This window comes from Canis lupus, chromosome 15, assembly GCF_048164855.1.
Source record: "Canis lupus baileyi chromosome 15, mCanLup2.hap1, whole genome shotgun sequence".
Lineage (NCBI taxonomy): Eukaryota > Metazoa > Chordata > Mammalia > Carnivora > Canidae > Canis > Canis lupus.
This window is the reverse complement of record NC_132852.1, coordinates 1,273,673-1,288,587: the sequence shown is the minus strand read 5'-3', so window position 1 is coordinate 1,288,587 and position 14,915 is coordinate 1,273,673. Positions and strand designations below refer to the sequence as shown.

At 53.2% G+C, this 14,915-nt stretch overlaps 1 protein-coding gene across 1 annotated transcript in view; it reads left to right on the top strand.

The window, feature by feature from the left end:
- The window catches only part of CSMD1 (CUB and Sushi multiple domains 1), a 1,871,580-nt gene that overhangs the window by 1,553,001 nt on the left and 303,664 nt on the right, over nucleotides 1–14,915 (top strand). The window contains 1 exon segment of the mRNA XM_072775779.1: nucleotides 270–426. Coding sequence (XP_072631880.1) covers nucleotides 270–426 — 157 coding nt within the window.

The following is a 14,915-nucleotide window of genomic DNA, read 5'->3' as shown; positions in this document are numbered from 1 at the left end:
TTGTTTAAGTCTAAGTGACCACGGGAAGGACGCTCGACGCGCTGAGCGTAGGGCGACCCGACCGCAGAGGAGATCTCTAGTCTCGAACCTGGACGGTGGAGGGAGCACCTGCTCAGCCACGCCGTGCATTCAGCCCTCACGGGGCGGCACACGCTTTCCAAGTAGGCCGCACGGTCACATCTTTGAGGGTTTGAATTCCTTGTGAAAATTGCTCACAGAATACAAATGGAATTAAGTAGCAGGGGGACTGACGCTTGACTTGTCCTCAGGTGTACGATGGAAGGGACAGCTCTTCGCGTCCGTTGGGGGCCTTCACCAAGAATGAGCTGATGGGTCTGGTCCTAAACAGCACCTCCAATCACCTGTGGCTCGAGTTCAACACCAACGGGTCTGACACCGACCAGGGCTTCCAGCTCACCTACACTAGTAAGTAGCACACGCTGTGACGTTTCATTTTTTAAATTTTCTCGGGATGCGTCTATTAGTTCTTTTCTTCTTCTTCTTCTTCTTCTTCTTCTTCTTCTTCTTCTTCTTCTTCTTCTTCTTCTTCTTCTCCTTCTTCTTCTTCTCCTTCTTCTTCTTCTTCTTTTCCACGTAGCTGATGAATTTTAAATATTGATTTTTTTCCCCTTTCTGATCTCTCTCCTGTGTTTTGGATTGCTGTTACATTCTTAATTTAGTCGTGTTGCCAGAAGTGATAGTTTGAAATTTATTTTCCTGGAGGAAGTATTAATATTTTCATAAGATAATGGCTGTACCTGAAAAGAAAAGATCATGGCATTTAAGGGCTTCTGGGCGTAAAAAATACCGATGATGATTTGGTGCACGTTGACAGAGACTCGAATATGTGTATATGAAAGACTTAAAATGAATGTGATGTAATAAGAGGAATAGTCTTTGAATGCCTACCCTGCATCAATACCTTACTATTATATCTATAGATACAGATATTTTAGAATCTGTATATCATAGAACATGAATTGCATGTGTAGAATAGTCACATATACCTATTATGTCATAATATCAAACACCCCGTGTAGTAGGCTCCTTCTTAGCACCAGGGATGTCCTAAACACAAATAATTCCATACCTGCTAAAGGTAGCAGGTGTGTGAGCTGCTGGAGCCAGGCTGTGATCACAGACCCACAGTTTTTTAATTTTAATTTTTATTTATTTATTTTTTTTTTACAGACCCACAGTTATAAGCAGGGTCCTATAGCCCCCCCCCCAGTAATATAAATCAATGTAGAAAATATATTTTTTTAAGAGATGAATGTGAAGAAGACAAAGAAAGATACAAAATAAGGGGAGAAAGAGACTGTGCTTTGAAAAAGAGAAACGTGGGATATGATCAGTGCCATTTCCAACATTTTTTTAGTTCCAGACAGGTAAAGAAAAACATGCAGCTACCTGGTACAGTAACTAATTAAAATGAGGAAATCAATGAACTAAAATGCATAAAGTTGTACAAGACTGTCCAATCCTGTACTATCTAATGTTTAAAAATATCTATAACACCAGATGCCATGACAAAACACATAAAATTCTGGAATTTTTTTTTTCTAGCATGAAAGCATATTAGTGATCCTCAAGATTGATTTCTTTATTTGAGAGATAAGCAAATGAAAGCCTGGAAATGATCATAATTATCCCAGACACTGAGTGAATCCAGGTGCATCAAAGGAAGATTAATTGCCTCAAATCCTCCTTGGTGGGCCAAATTACAGGTGAAAGACTCTAAGACCTTGGGCAAAAATAGAAGTACAGTAGCTGACATCATGCGAAAACCTATTTTGGGGACACCTGGGGGGCTCTGTGGTTGAGCAATTGCCTTCGGCCCAGGGTGTGAACTCGGGTCCAGGGATCGAGTCCCACATCAGGCTCCCTGCATGAGCCTGCTTCTCCCTCTGCCTGGGTCTCTCTCTGGGTTTCTCATGAATAAATAAGTAAAAAAAAAAAAAAAAAGGAAACCTATTTTTCATTTTCACGAAAATAATTTACAGGATTCAGTACACAGCGAATGTATTAGTTCTGTTATAACTAATTGTAACTAATGCAAAACACATTAGTAGCAGCGGCATCGTAAAATCAATTCGTAAATTATAATTTTTCGTTACTAGAATTCCAGTTTTCAGTATTTCACTCTGAAAAGAGCCTCAACGAATTCTTAGGTTCTCTCCGCTTTCAGATAAGATGTACACGGTCGCGCCCTCCTTTCCTCTAGGTGACTTCTCCCTCCGTGTGTCCTAGTTTGCTTTTATCCCTTGGACGCTTTCATCCCTGCTTCCTACCTACGCTACTCACCTTAGAGCTGAGGACCATGAACACTTGAGAAAACTCTTTACAATAAGCTCTCTTAAGTTTATTATAACTAAAGGGACGTTCCAGGCCCTCCTGGCGTGTCCCTCTGATCCTGTTGTTGCTGTGGCGTCTCTGACAAACTGGGCTGCTTATTAGGGTTTGGGGCCAAGAGAAGAAAGCACTGAGCTGTGTGTTTCCCCATCCCTCCGGGTGTGTGTCCACACCCCAGGCCCAGCCCCATCCCTCCGTGTGTCTGTCCACACCCAGGCCCAGCCCCATCCCCATCTCTCCGTGTGTCTGTCCACACCCAGCCTCATCCCAGCCCATCCCTCTGTGCACCTGTCTACACCCCAGCCCCGACACCACCCAAAGCCTGGAGGTAATTAAGCTCGATGTGACCCTTCTACGGCTGCTTCATAGAAAACATGCCAGAGGGGATCCCTGGGTGGTGCAGCGGTTTGGCGCCTGCCTTTGGCCCAGGGTGCAATCCTGGAGACCCGGGATCGAGTCCCACGTTGGGCTCTCGGTGCATGGAGCCTGCTTCTCCCTCTGCCTGTGTCTCTGCCTCTCTCTCTCTCTCTCTCTCTCTCACTCTCTCTCTCTGTCATAAAAAAAAAAAAATCTTTAAAAGAAAACATGCCAGGCTGAGCTTCCACTTTCCATCCGATGTCACCCTTGTCTCCGCTTCCTGTTTGCACACGGACTATTTCCAACTGGAGTAATTCCTGACCGATGAGCTCCTCTACCCCTGGTTGTGCCAGAGTTAGCCAGGAGCACGTGCTCGCCTTTGGAACGTCAGGTGGCCGGATTCCTCGTCAGGAGGGGCGTTCCTCTACTGTTTCCGGAACTCTCACTTCCCCTGTATTGTCCCAAGGGGCAGTTGAGAGAGTCCAGTGTCCTACTGACACGTTGGGGGCCCCTCTGGTATGCCGTGCCCCCTCCCCACCCCTCACCTGCTCCCCGGGGCTCCCCGCGGCCGTCGTCCCGAGTGCGTCCACGGTGCCCGGTGTGGCTCAAGGCCTCTGGCTCCCTCTGTTTCTGTGGAAATGTGAGACACCCTCAGTCTGTGGTCTGGGGATCCATTATTGGGACTTTCTCATTATGGGGACTTTTTGATTATTTTTATAAATCGTTTTATTTTATATATATATATATTTTTGCATAGCAGCACAAACTTTCTGAGTCTCTGAGAAGACGAAACACTGGCAGTGACTGATACTTAGCTCGGGGTCTAACCGATTGGACACGCGTGCTTCTCTTTTCTGCCCCTTTTCCCTCTTCGCCTCCCCTGACGACACAGATGCTCCCGCGTGCAGTTTGTGCTGCGAGGCTGTCCTGGAGCTGAGCACCCTGCCCCATGGAGAAATACTCCGGGATATAGGACTGTCGGTGCTGACGGCTCTGAAACCAGGACAGTGTTAACTTCACGTTACATTCTTGGGTTTAAACACTAAGTCATTAAGTTTAAAAGATCCCGAGCTCCCACAATGTGATCGAATACCTGAATCAAGCATCCATCCCTAAAAGATAGCTCGGAGATCATAAACGGCCAAGCGGTGTTTCGAGCAAATTAGTAAAGCCTCAGACGACGGACGGGAGGACCGTTTCCGCTAACTTCCGAGGACTTTCGTAATCGGCCCTTGCTAGTTAGCTGCGTTACTGAAGGAAACGCTCATATTTAAATGTTTCGGTCCGTGACTCATGTACACACAGGAGTGGACCGGAAAATGTCAACAGGAAGCAAATGTGTGGCTCAGGGAGCGTCCCGTGTGTCTGAAGTGGGTGCGCGTGGGCTCGTGCTCCTCTAGTGCCCCAGCCTCCCCGCGCGTCCCTACGTCCGGGTAGCTCGGGGCCCTGGGAAGGGCCTCCTCTCACCTTTGAGCGCCACTTAGCAGCGGAGCCTCCAAGGCCTCGGTCTGCCGGACGCCCACATCTGCCAGAGGTACCGGCAGGCCCCGAACCCAGGTCCTCGGACCGGAGCCCGGAGCCGTTGCTGAGCCGGGTTTCCCGTATGTCAGCGACCAACCCCTCCCTGCAGAGTAACACGGCCGGGAAGAGGGTGCGGGCGCCCTGGGTGCACCGGGCTGACAGCTCCCCAAGGCCGCCGCTGGGTTCTGCGCAGGCACTTAAGGCGACGTGCACGCGACACGATGCACCTGCGGCCCCAAGCACTCCCTTTTATTACAGATTTATTTTCATAACAGACCATAGTGTCCTGGTGCAATGATCGTGTCGCCGGGAACGTGACCCATGAGCTCTTCGCGATCCGGGCCCCCGGGCGCCCCCATTTCATCATCGCCTCCACCTTGCAGAGACGCTTGATCTGAAACACAAAAGCGGCCACTGTGTCGCTGTGACAGAAGCTGGGGCCACGCGAACGTCCCTGGGCTGCCCGGGAGGTCCGCTCCCCACTTAGCCCGAGGAGGCCCGTCGGCCTCTGAACTGGCCGCTTCGTGCTTCCCGGAGGCCCAGCAGGTGCACGCGGGCCCCGGCTGCCAGCGGGGCCTCGGAGGCTCCCGGGTAGGACTTAGGGGCCCCGCTCACTGGGAAGGGCACTGAGTGGCCCGAGGCTCGGCTCTGCAGCGCACGTGTCGGCCTCGGTGCAGGACTCCGTCCACGGCCCTGCTCCCACCGGATCCTCGCTGGGATGTCGTATCTGCTCCTTAGTACGGTTCACCTTCATATAAACTTGCTCTTTTCCCCCAAATAAACTATGGTAATTTGTTTATAGTCATGACATGTGATTTTTTATATTTTAAGACACACAGAATTTTCCAGAAAAATTAAAGATCTTTCAAAGCCGGGATAACAGAAGCCTCCAGAATTTTCTTCCCTGACGTGAAGGCCAGATGCCCTTTCTTCTTTCTTGAAGATGTAGTATAAATGCTGCTTCCTGCCGTCCAGCTTCCCAGAGCAAAACCGCTTGGTCTTTCTCTCACGTCCCCAAAGCCTCTTACACTTTGTACATCTTTTGCTTTCACACCAGTCACATGTGAGGACCCTGAGCTCCACTGACCCCCCGTCACCTCTACAGCCGCTTAGGAAGTGGTGACCCCTGGGCTGACCCGGGTTGGTGAAGGACAGGGTGACGTCAGCAGGTGGACATGACCTTGGTGCCCATGACAGTGAACATGAGGGTCTGAACAGCTGGGAGGGCACGTGACACGGAGCCCAGTAGGAGCACGGTTGGCTGCGGGAATCTCCTTATGGAAGGTCTTAAAAACCAGGCAGAAAAAAAAATAATAATAATTTAAAAAAATGAAAAACTAGGCAGAGGTATCAGGCACCATCAAGGCAGAGCCATTAATAGTATTTGAGGGATGGGAGTGTGCGTGGGGCCCGGGTGGAAGAGCGGGGCCTGAGCGAGGCCTGGAGGCCAGGGTGTGGAGGGGCGCAGGGCTCCGCAGGGGGCGTGGGTGCAGTGGTCGTGGGTCGACCTCCACCCGGAAGCGCTGAGTGACCAGGGTGCGCGTGGCCAAGGAGCCTGGGCAGGTGCTGTGGTCCCTCCCACGAGGAGGTGACGCTGTCCCGGCAGCTCTGGGGCCAGTCCCTGCTTGCCAGGCAGCATTCCTGTGGCCACTGGGAGTCCGTGCGGCTCCCAGAGACAGGGCGTCCTCGGCTCGTGTCGACACCGGGATTCGGGGCGTGGGCTGAGTGCACTCGTTATTTGAAAGTAGGGTGTCCGCACCCCGGCCTTGCAATGACATCTGGCGTCCTTGCAACGGGATGAACACGTTTGGGGGTCGCCGACGGAAGCAGCGCCTGGTGCTGGACTCCTCCCTCCGAGAGGCAGCGGGCCGTGGTCCGGGGCTGCCCACCCGCAAGCCGCACCCCAGATGAGCCCAGTAGAGGCCAGAGTGGGGACCCCACGTTCAAAGACCTAAAGTGCTGATGAGAAGGTAGCGTGCGGGGAAGGGTCGGTGTCGTGTCGGGGAGGACAGGTGGTGCAAGAGCCACTCCAGACAGAAGGTGACATGGGAAATGCAGCGCGAGGCCCTGCATGGAGCTACGAGTCCACGTGACCCTGTTGGGCCAACTATTAAAAAAGAAAAAAAAATACCCGACGTCCTTCCTGGAAGGTCAGTGTCCTCGGAGCATGTGTCCCACCTGCCAGGCAGCCTGAGAGCGGCAGGCCCCACGGCCCAGACCCTAGGGACAGGCTCGGCCCCCACGTCCCCGTAGCTAGTGGGTGACCGGTGCCCCTGGGAGGCAGGTGTGGGAGCATTTGGACCCACGACCTAACCTGGACCAGCTGATCCCCATCTTTCCCTCTCCTGTTATCACTCCCTGCCCTGACCCCGAATCACGTGAAGACACGGGGACAGAGGCCTCAAAGTCCGTGCACATGCGTCACGTGAGGCACAGGATGGGCCCAAAGCCGGCTGTCGTGTCTACGGACGGGGATCCTCGGGCAGGACACTGGGCCCCACCGTGTGCTCCACGGATGAGAACCTCGGGGCCAGGGGCTGACGCCGCTGTCACCCGGGACGGGCATGCGGATACACGCAAAGTGACACGACATCACACGCGCGGCCACCAGCGGGAGCACGGCTCGGGGTGCACATGGATAGTCCAGGCCAGCAGGGAGCCTCGTCCCCTCTGAGCCCCAGGACGAGTCACAGATCCCATTAGCGTGAAGCACACGGGGACCCCGGGAGCAACCGGTCGGTGAAGCGGCTTCACCGGGACGGACGGTGTGGGTCATTAGCCCCGCCTCAGCCTCGGGCCCCAGTGGGCGCGACCACCCGTCTCTGCGCGGCCCGGGTCACCTGCACCTGCAGAGGAGACGGCCTTTGGGCATCATCTTCCCCCCACGTCCACCCCGCTATCCCGGGGCCCCCCCAGCTTTACTGGGATATGACAGGCAGCGTCTGTAAGCGGAGGGTAACGGTGCCCCATGACGGTGCCACACGCACGGTGTCCTGATGTGTCAGCACCAGAGGAACACGACCTGCCCCGGATGGGATTCTTTGCGTGTCTGCTGAGATCGGCCTCTTCCTTCTTTCCACCTCATTTCTAATAGAGGTTCTTCGGGTCCCTTTCCCTCCACGACTGGATGAGACTCGTGTGCACAGTTCGTGTCACAACCGGGCCCTTTCCTTACGACTGGATTTTGGAAGCTCAGTATACGCTGCCTGGCAGTTCTCAGGTGCCACGTCTCGCATCTGATTTTATGACTAATAAAGACATTGACGGATTCCCCAAACATCGCGGGCTGCCGTGTGGGAGTGTCGCCGTGTTGGAGCACAGTCAGCCGTATGGCTTGAAGGGTAGTATTTATCGTGTCCTTGGTTTTCACGCCGCGGCCTGGAGAATCGTGCCCAAGCGAGGTTCAGTTCGAGGAGAAGTTGGTAAAAGTGTCCGTAATCAGGCCGCAAACAAGGGCGAGCGTGGGAGGGGCCAAGAAAATGACCAGCTCGTGCACTGACCCACACGGACGCTGGCGGGTTTTTGCTTTACTTTGACGGAGATTAAAACTGTGACAAACGCGTGGTGCTGCTTTGGTGCCTCCTCGTGTGATCCTGGAGGAAGGACGTGCCGTTTGTAAATACGGGTTCACGGAGCATGACCTTGTTCTGAAATAGCCATTAATTCAGCTGATAAAACCGTTGGGAAAATGTAATCAGTGCAATTGGTTTACCCCGCAGTTAACGAAGAGATAGTCTTATAAAGGTGTGTCGAAGTAGGAGGCATTTACTTTGCAGACTAGTTTTCCGTGGCTTTGCAACGAATTACCACAACCTCAGGGACGTAAAACATCTTTATTACTCATGGTTCCTGGGGGTGGGGTTGGGGCCTGGCTCGTTGGTGTCCTTGGGGCCATTGGGGTCCTCATGAGCTGTCGGGGTCCTCACGGGTGACCGGAGCCTTTGTGGGCAGCCGGGGTCCTTGTGGGGTAGCCAGGGTCCTCCCAGGGTGGCCAAGATCCTTGTGGGTGGCTGGGGTCCTCGTGGGTGGCCGGGATCCTTGGGGGCTGTCGGGGTCCTCGCAGGGTTGCCAGGGTCTTCCCAGGCCATCGGGGTCCTCCCAGGGTGGCTGAGGTTCTCATGGGCGTCCAGGGTCCTCACAGGCAGTCGTTCAGCTGTGACCAGGTTGCCTGGGGCCTGGGTCTCACCCCGTCCCCCCTCGGCCCTGTGGCTGTTGGCAGGACCCGAGTCCTTGGGGTGGCAGTGATGTGAAAATGTTGGGGTTCACACTGATGGGTCAAGAGAGAATTCTTGGGGCGTCCTCGGGGAAAGAGGGTGGTTTTATTAGAGCGGGGAGAGGAGCGGTGGGCAGACAGCTGCCCTGGGGTGGTGACAGGTGGCTGATTATAAACCTCCAAGTAGGGGCTTAGGGACAGTGGAATCAAGGTTTCCGAGCCCGGGGGGCAGCTGTCGCTGGGGAGGTCACTTACTACCGGCTAAGGGAACCTGCGGCCTCGACCCCTCGGATGCCTACATGCTCGTCCCACGTGCTCGGGGACGATTACCGGCCTGTGTCATGGGGGGACAGGCTGCCAAGGGGTTTGTAGCCCCAGAGCAGACTCACAGGACCCCGGGGGCTCCGACCGCCTCCTGCCCTCAGCCAGAGTCAGCAGGGGGGACGCCCGAGTCCCCGAGGGCCCTCTGCCCGGCCCAGGGGCCTGTGGGCTATAAGCCACAAGAAAATGCTCTTTATTTTTCCCTTGTCTTTGTTCCTCACATCAGCAGGACTGAAGCCACGGCTCCTGGGGTCCCAGGGCAGCCCCCTCCCATATGGCTCCTGGGGACTCAAGGCAGGTCCCACCCCCTCGCGGCTCCTGGGGTCCCGAGGCAGGTCCCCCCCACACACAGCTCCTGGGGTCCCGAGGCAGGTCCCCCCCACACACAGCTCCTGGGGTTGGGAGGCTGGTCCTCCCCTGGCAGCTCCTGGGGTCCCGAGGCAAGTCCCCCCACCCGCAGCTCCTGGGGTCCCAAGGCTGGTCTCCCCTGCGGCTCCTGGGGCCCCAAGGCAGGTCCCCCCTTGCGGCTCCTGGGGACCCGAGGCAGGTCCCCCCACCTGCAGCTCCTGGGGTCCCGAGGCTGGTCCCCCTGCGGCTCCTGGGGTCCCAAGGCTGGTCCCCCCTGTGGCTCCTGGGATCCAAGGCAGGTCCCCCCCTGCAGCTCCTGGGGACCCGAGGCAGGTCCCCCCACCCGCAACTCCTGGGGTCCCAAGGCTGGTACCCCTGTGGCTCCTGGGGTCCCAAGGCTGGTCCCCCCCGTGGCTCCTGTGGTCCCGAGGCAGGTCCTACCCTGCAGCTCCTGGGGACCCGAGGCAGATCCCCCCACCTGCAGCTCCTGGGGTCCCGAGGCAGGTCCTGCCCTGCAGCTCCTGGGGTCCCGAGGCAGGTCCCCCACTGCAGCTCCTGTGGGAAATATCAGAAAGGGAGACAGAACATGAAGACTCCTAACTCTGGGAAACGAACTAGGGGTGGTGGAAGGGGAGGAGGGCGGGGGCTGGGGGTGACTGGGTGACGGGCACTGAGGGGCCACTTGACAGGATGAGCACTGGGTGTTATTCTGTATGTTGGCAAATTGAACACCAATAAAAAATAAATTTATTATTAAAAAAAAAAAAAGAAGAGAGCCTGCAGAGCACCGTGTACGTGGTCCGTTCTCCAAAACAGAGTGGCCTTCATGAGGCGCCGGGACACGGCACACAGGCCCTGCGGAGAACCGGCCCGGCCCGGGGCAGGATGCAGGGCTCCTAGGAGGAGGCACCGCAGGCAATGCCCTGGGGAGACCCCCCCGCCCCGACCGCAGCCTCCAAGCCAAGCACATACGTCTGGCTTTGCGTCAGAAAGGTCTATTCTTACGTGTACGCTCCCGATAAAAATCAAGATAAATGTGTCGTTACTGCAAGACACCATCAAGGAAAACATTGAGGCCCAGCGCGATGGCGTTTGTAGGAGAAGAAGCTTGGGGACGAGTGGCGGCCGAAGTGTGTTCTGACCCGGGGCCGCCCCCCCGGCTGCGGCGCTTGGGGTGACACGGCCCAGACTGCGCGTGACTGTCCCGCGTGTCTGGGGCAGGCAGGGGCGAGGTCCCACTCTGACCACGGGGGCAAAGCAAGCGGCGCCAAGTGACGCTTTCCGGACTGACCAGGGTCACGCAGCAACGAGGGGCAGACACGCCCGTGAAAGCCACGTGCTTGCCTTCCAAGGGCCCGCGCGTCCTCTTGCCACCTAACGTGGGTGGCCCCACAGACACGAGGACACAGGCACCTCCGGGGTTTGGCGACTCCCGCTGAAGCCATGACATGCTTCACTTCTGTGTGGCAACATGAGAATTGCCTACTTGGGAGCAGAGCCCACCCGCATCGTGCTCCCCGAGCTCCCGGGGACGCCACCGAGGGCACGTTGGCCACTTAAAGCTCGTTTCCACACGATGTTACGTGATTTCCCCAGAGGTTTCGTTTTGTGAATTATTATTATTTTTTGTTTTATAATTAAAGATGCCTTATACTTTGTTGACAATTTGTTAGTCGACACACGTTGCTATTTTCATCTTTTGGAATGGGGGGCGTACTGCTGGCCGCCGGCACCTTGAGAAAGACAAAGGGAGCTTGAGAAGGGTGACATGAATAACTTAATTATTAAAAAAATAAAAATAAAAAAATAAAAAAATAACTTAATTATGAAGATTAAACTAAAAGCGTGTGACTTGAGAGTGCGATACATGGAGGCTGACGGATGATACCACCGGATGCTATAAAATCTAACATTTTATGGGAAGAGTGATGATGGAATTCTTTTTCTCATTCTTCTTTAAGGGAAATAAACAGTAATAATCGTTGTATTAGTCAAAGGCATAGATACATTGTTTTCACAAAAGGTCATTCATGGGGAGATAATCGCGGAGACTTCTGTGCCTTGTCACGAGGGCAATGTCGGGTGATGAATCACAGGTCAGTTTATTTCTGGATTTTGATTTTTCTTGCACATATGATGGCATTTGTAATAATGCCATAAAAAGAAAAGAGAAAAGCTTGAAACCTGCTTAGACTCACAATTTTTATTTTTCTTCACTGTATGAATGTTTACATAAGGACATCCGGAGGTTGTTTGGGTCTTTGCAAGATCATCATTCTTTTAACTAAGTCAACCTTTCAGAACCCAGTGATATGAGGATAATCCCGTCTGTTAAATTCCAACACAAGCTCTTGGATGAAGATGTGGAAAAAAAAAAAAAAAAAAAACCTTGAAATTTCAGCTCAAGATTGACAAAGACCCTGGGGTGACCCACCGAACAGCACGGCAGGTAGGACACACGTAGTCCAGGGTTTTAATAGTGAAATTGGAGCTGAAGGGATGCACCTGCCTGCGTCTCTGGCGACGGGGAGTGAGGCTCTTCCCCGCATCACCTGTCGGCCGTGGGAACTCTCCTATCTCAGCACGTACATCATTTCTTCTGTAAATAAGTCATGGTTGTTGGACGCCCTTAGTTCCAAAATCCTATGACGCTGGAAACCATCAAAATATATTTTTACTAAAAAAAAAAAAAAAAAAAAAAAAAAAGATATTTTTACTGTTGAAAGGGATATAGAATTTTTTCTTGTGATAATTTTGACAAAGTTTACCCTTTAACTCCCTAAAATAGCGGGGTAAGTGAGGGCTTGCGTGTGGGGTATGGGAAAAGAGAAGCTGACCCCAGTGTCGGTGGGCTCGGGATCTGTTACCTACGGACCTGGGGAGACAGGGCGGTAGATTTCTAAGGGAAGAGACGCAGATGTCATTTTTGTGTAGTGGGGTCTTGAACACCCCTCGGTGCTTGGTAGTAGGTTTTTAGTCTTACTTTGCTACGTAGCACAGATGAGAGGTGAACGGAGGCAGACTTTGCCCATTGGATGTTGCATCCTCTAATTCTGAGGTGATGCCGATAAGAACGGGTGATGGGGTAAAGGTGGAAACAACAGATTTTTAAGAATCTCCTCGTTTACGGGACTCCGGTGAGTTGGATTGTAAATGAGATGAAAGGAAAGGACGGCGGCTGGCGGCTGAGTTCTGGCGGGTGGTGCCGGCCCCGACAGTGCTAAGCTCCGCAATGAAACAGGGCGCTTGCTTGGGGATCCCAGGATTTCTGAAGACAAGGTTTTACCGTTAGGTTAATCAGAAACTGATCTCCTTTACCAAACAGCAAGGAGATTGAGCAGGAACACTGCCCCCAGGAGAGAATGTGGGGTTCGGGGTTAGGTGTTGGTGGGGTTAGTCTGCAGCCGGTGGGTCGATCACCCGGCCCCGTGGCCCGTGGGCTCCAGCCGTGAGGTCTGGCTGTGCGGCAGCCACGCCTGGAGTCAGATGTCCAGACGGTTCTCTACAGTTTCGGGTGATTTACTGAAATCTGATATATTCTCCATCTCGGTCAATGGAACATCAGTCGAGGAGCCAGATTATACAATTCCAGAGGTGGCTTATGTTCAGGCGGCATGGCGCTCTCTTCTGGAAACTTCTAGAGGTAGGTAATGCCGGCCAGCATGAGATAAGGCCTGTAGGAAATGGGACTCTGGGGAGAGGTTACCTATCTGTCCTCCTGCACGATAATGAATATGAAAGCTGAGAAGTTGATCATTCCTATTTATTATTTCTTTATTAATTTGAATGTATAATCATGTAACCGTTTTTTTTTTTTTAAATCATAAAAGACAGATGCCCAGACCTCAAAGGAATAGATTGGCTCTGATAAAAAAAAAAATACAAATGAACAAATCGTTCATCAGGAAATGTAGGAAAATATTCTGCTTCTACTCGGGATCCGCGAGGCAGTTTTCAGGCTCTCAAAGACACCTGGAATTTCTGTTGTCGGTCAATGGATCATCATCAAAGCAAACTCACTGAGACCAAAATAATACCATTTTATGTACCTAATTCTAAGGAATTCTGTAGTGAATCTCACATAGTAATAATCTCATGGAAAGGAATCTACAAAACATACATTTCATTAAATAAATATGTTATCACACATACACACATGTGTTATCACGTAGATACACAAACACGAGAGCAGGTAATGAGAGCTGATGCGATTCCCTCTTTGGGAAATTAATTCGTGGCCAAATATGAAACCAGGTAACTTCCATTCAAAGTTGGTTAAATACACTATTGTGACCATCCCGAAGCATCGTTAACTGGATGTTTCTGACTAAATGCTATTTTTAAGTCTTCCCAAACTTTGCAAACATTAAAATGTATGAAAATCTAAAAGACATGCATTTAGCATCATGATTTTAATGACACTTAGAAATCTTTTCTCTTTTTTAAGATTTTATTTATTTATGAGAGACACAGAGAGAGGCAGGCAGAGACACAGGCAGAGGGAGAAGCAGGGTCCATGCAGGGAGCCCGACGCGGGACTCGATCCCGGGACCCCAGGATCACGCCCTGGGATGAAGGCGACGCTAAACCGCTGAGCCACTGGGGCTGCCCCACTTAGAAATCTTTAGAAGCTTAATAGTTTATTTGAATTAAAAGCTCTTACTAACAAGTGAGCATTCATAGAAGCACCAGTGAAACACAGTAACGTGGGTACATTTCCGTGCTCCCATTTTAATTGCCCAAGTCCTCGGATGATAAAATAGAGTGTTCACGATCCTACCTCTGTCTTCAAAGAGGTGAGTTTTTAGATGGAGTAATAAAGTCCATGTGCAGGAAAACATTGGAGGATAAGAAACACGTGGCCCAGCAACTGTCACTCATTTTGCGACGGGACTGTTAAGAAATTCAGGAAGCATAGGGCACGCAGGAGGAATAGCTAGGGAAGCCTGGACGGGGGACGGCGAGGGCGGCCTGGACAGAAACGGGCTGCACTGGGGCTTCAAGGGCGAGTGATGCGGAGGCCCGGTCAGGCCTCCAGCCTGGGGACCGGGCGCAGGAGAGGGTGACAGGACTGTGACAGGGCTGTGGGAAGGTGTCACCCGGCGTCGAGGCCGATCCAGCCAGGACATCCCCTCCTGCACCTGGCGGCCTTCTGGGGGCACCTGAGGGAGGCGGAGACCAAAGCACAAAGTCAGGAAGGAAGGGTGGGCCCGCTGAGAGCACGGGCCTTCAGAGATGGCTTCATAGGAGCGACAGAAAGAAGGGCGTCGTGCGTCCAGAGGTGCTGGCAGTGTGGGTGTCCGTGAGAGCAGGACAGGGCACCCGCTGGGGACGGCATGAATCCTCAGGTTCGGGTCAGCTCACGGAATTGCTTGCCGACCTGTCTCCCTTTGTTTTGCTTTTGGGTTTTGCACCCAAACTCTCAGCGAGGGAGACTTGGCGGCCACGGGTTAGAGCCCCCCAGGAGCAAGTGGCCCTCTCGGTGCGCAGGCTGAGGCTGCACACTGCGGTCCCTTGCGCGTGGGGCGGGCTGGCCTCGCAGGTTCCTAGAGTGGAGGGGGGGGTGCTGGCCTCACACGGGAATCCTCGGAGAGAGCCGGACATGGGACACGGGGATCCAAGGTGCTGCTTGGGGCATCCAGCCAGCCAGTCCCTCGCGGTGGTCTGTCGTGGAAGGGGTCCCAGCTGGCATGTCGTGGGTGGAAGGGGTCCCAGCCGGCCTGTCGTGGTGGATGGCGTTCCAGCTGGTCTGTCGTGGTGGAAGGGGTCCCAGCTGGTCTGTCGTGGTGGAAGGCGTCCCAGC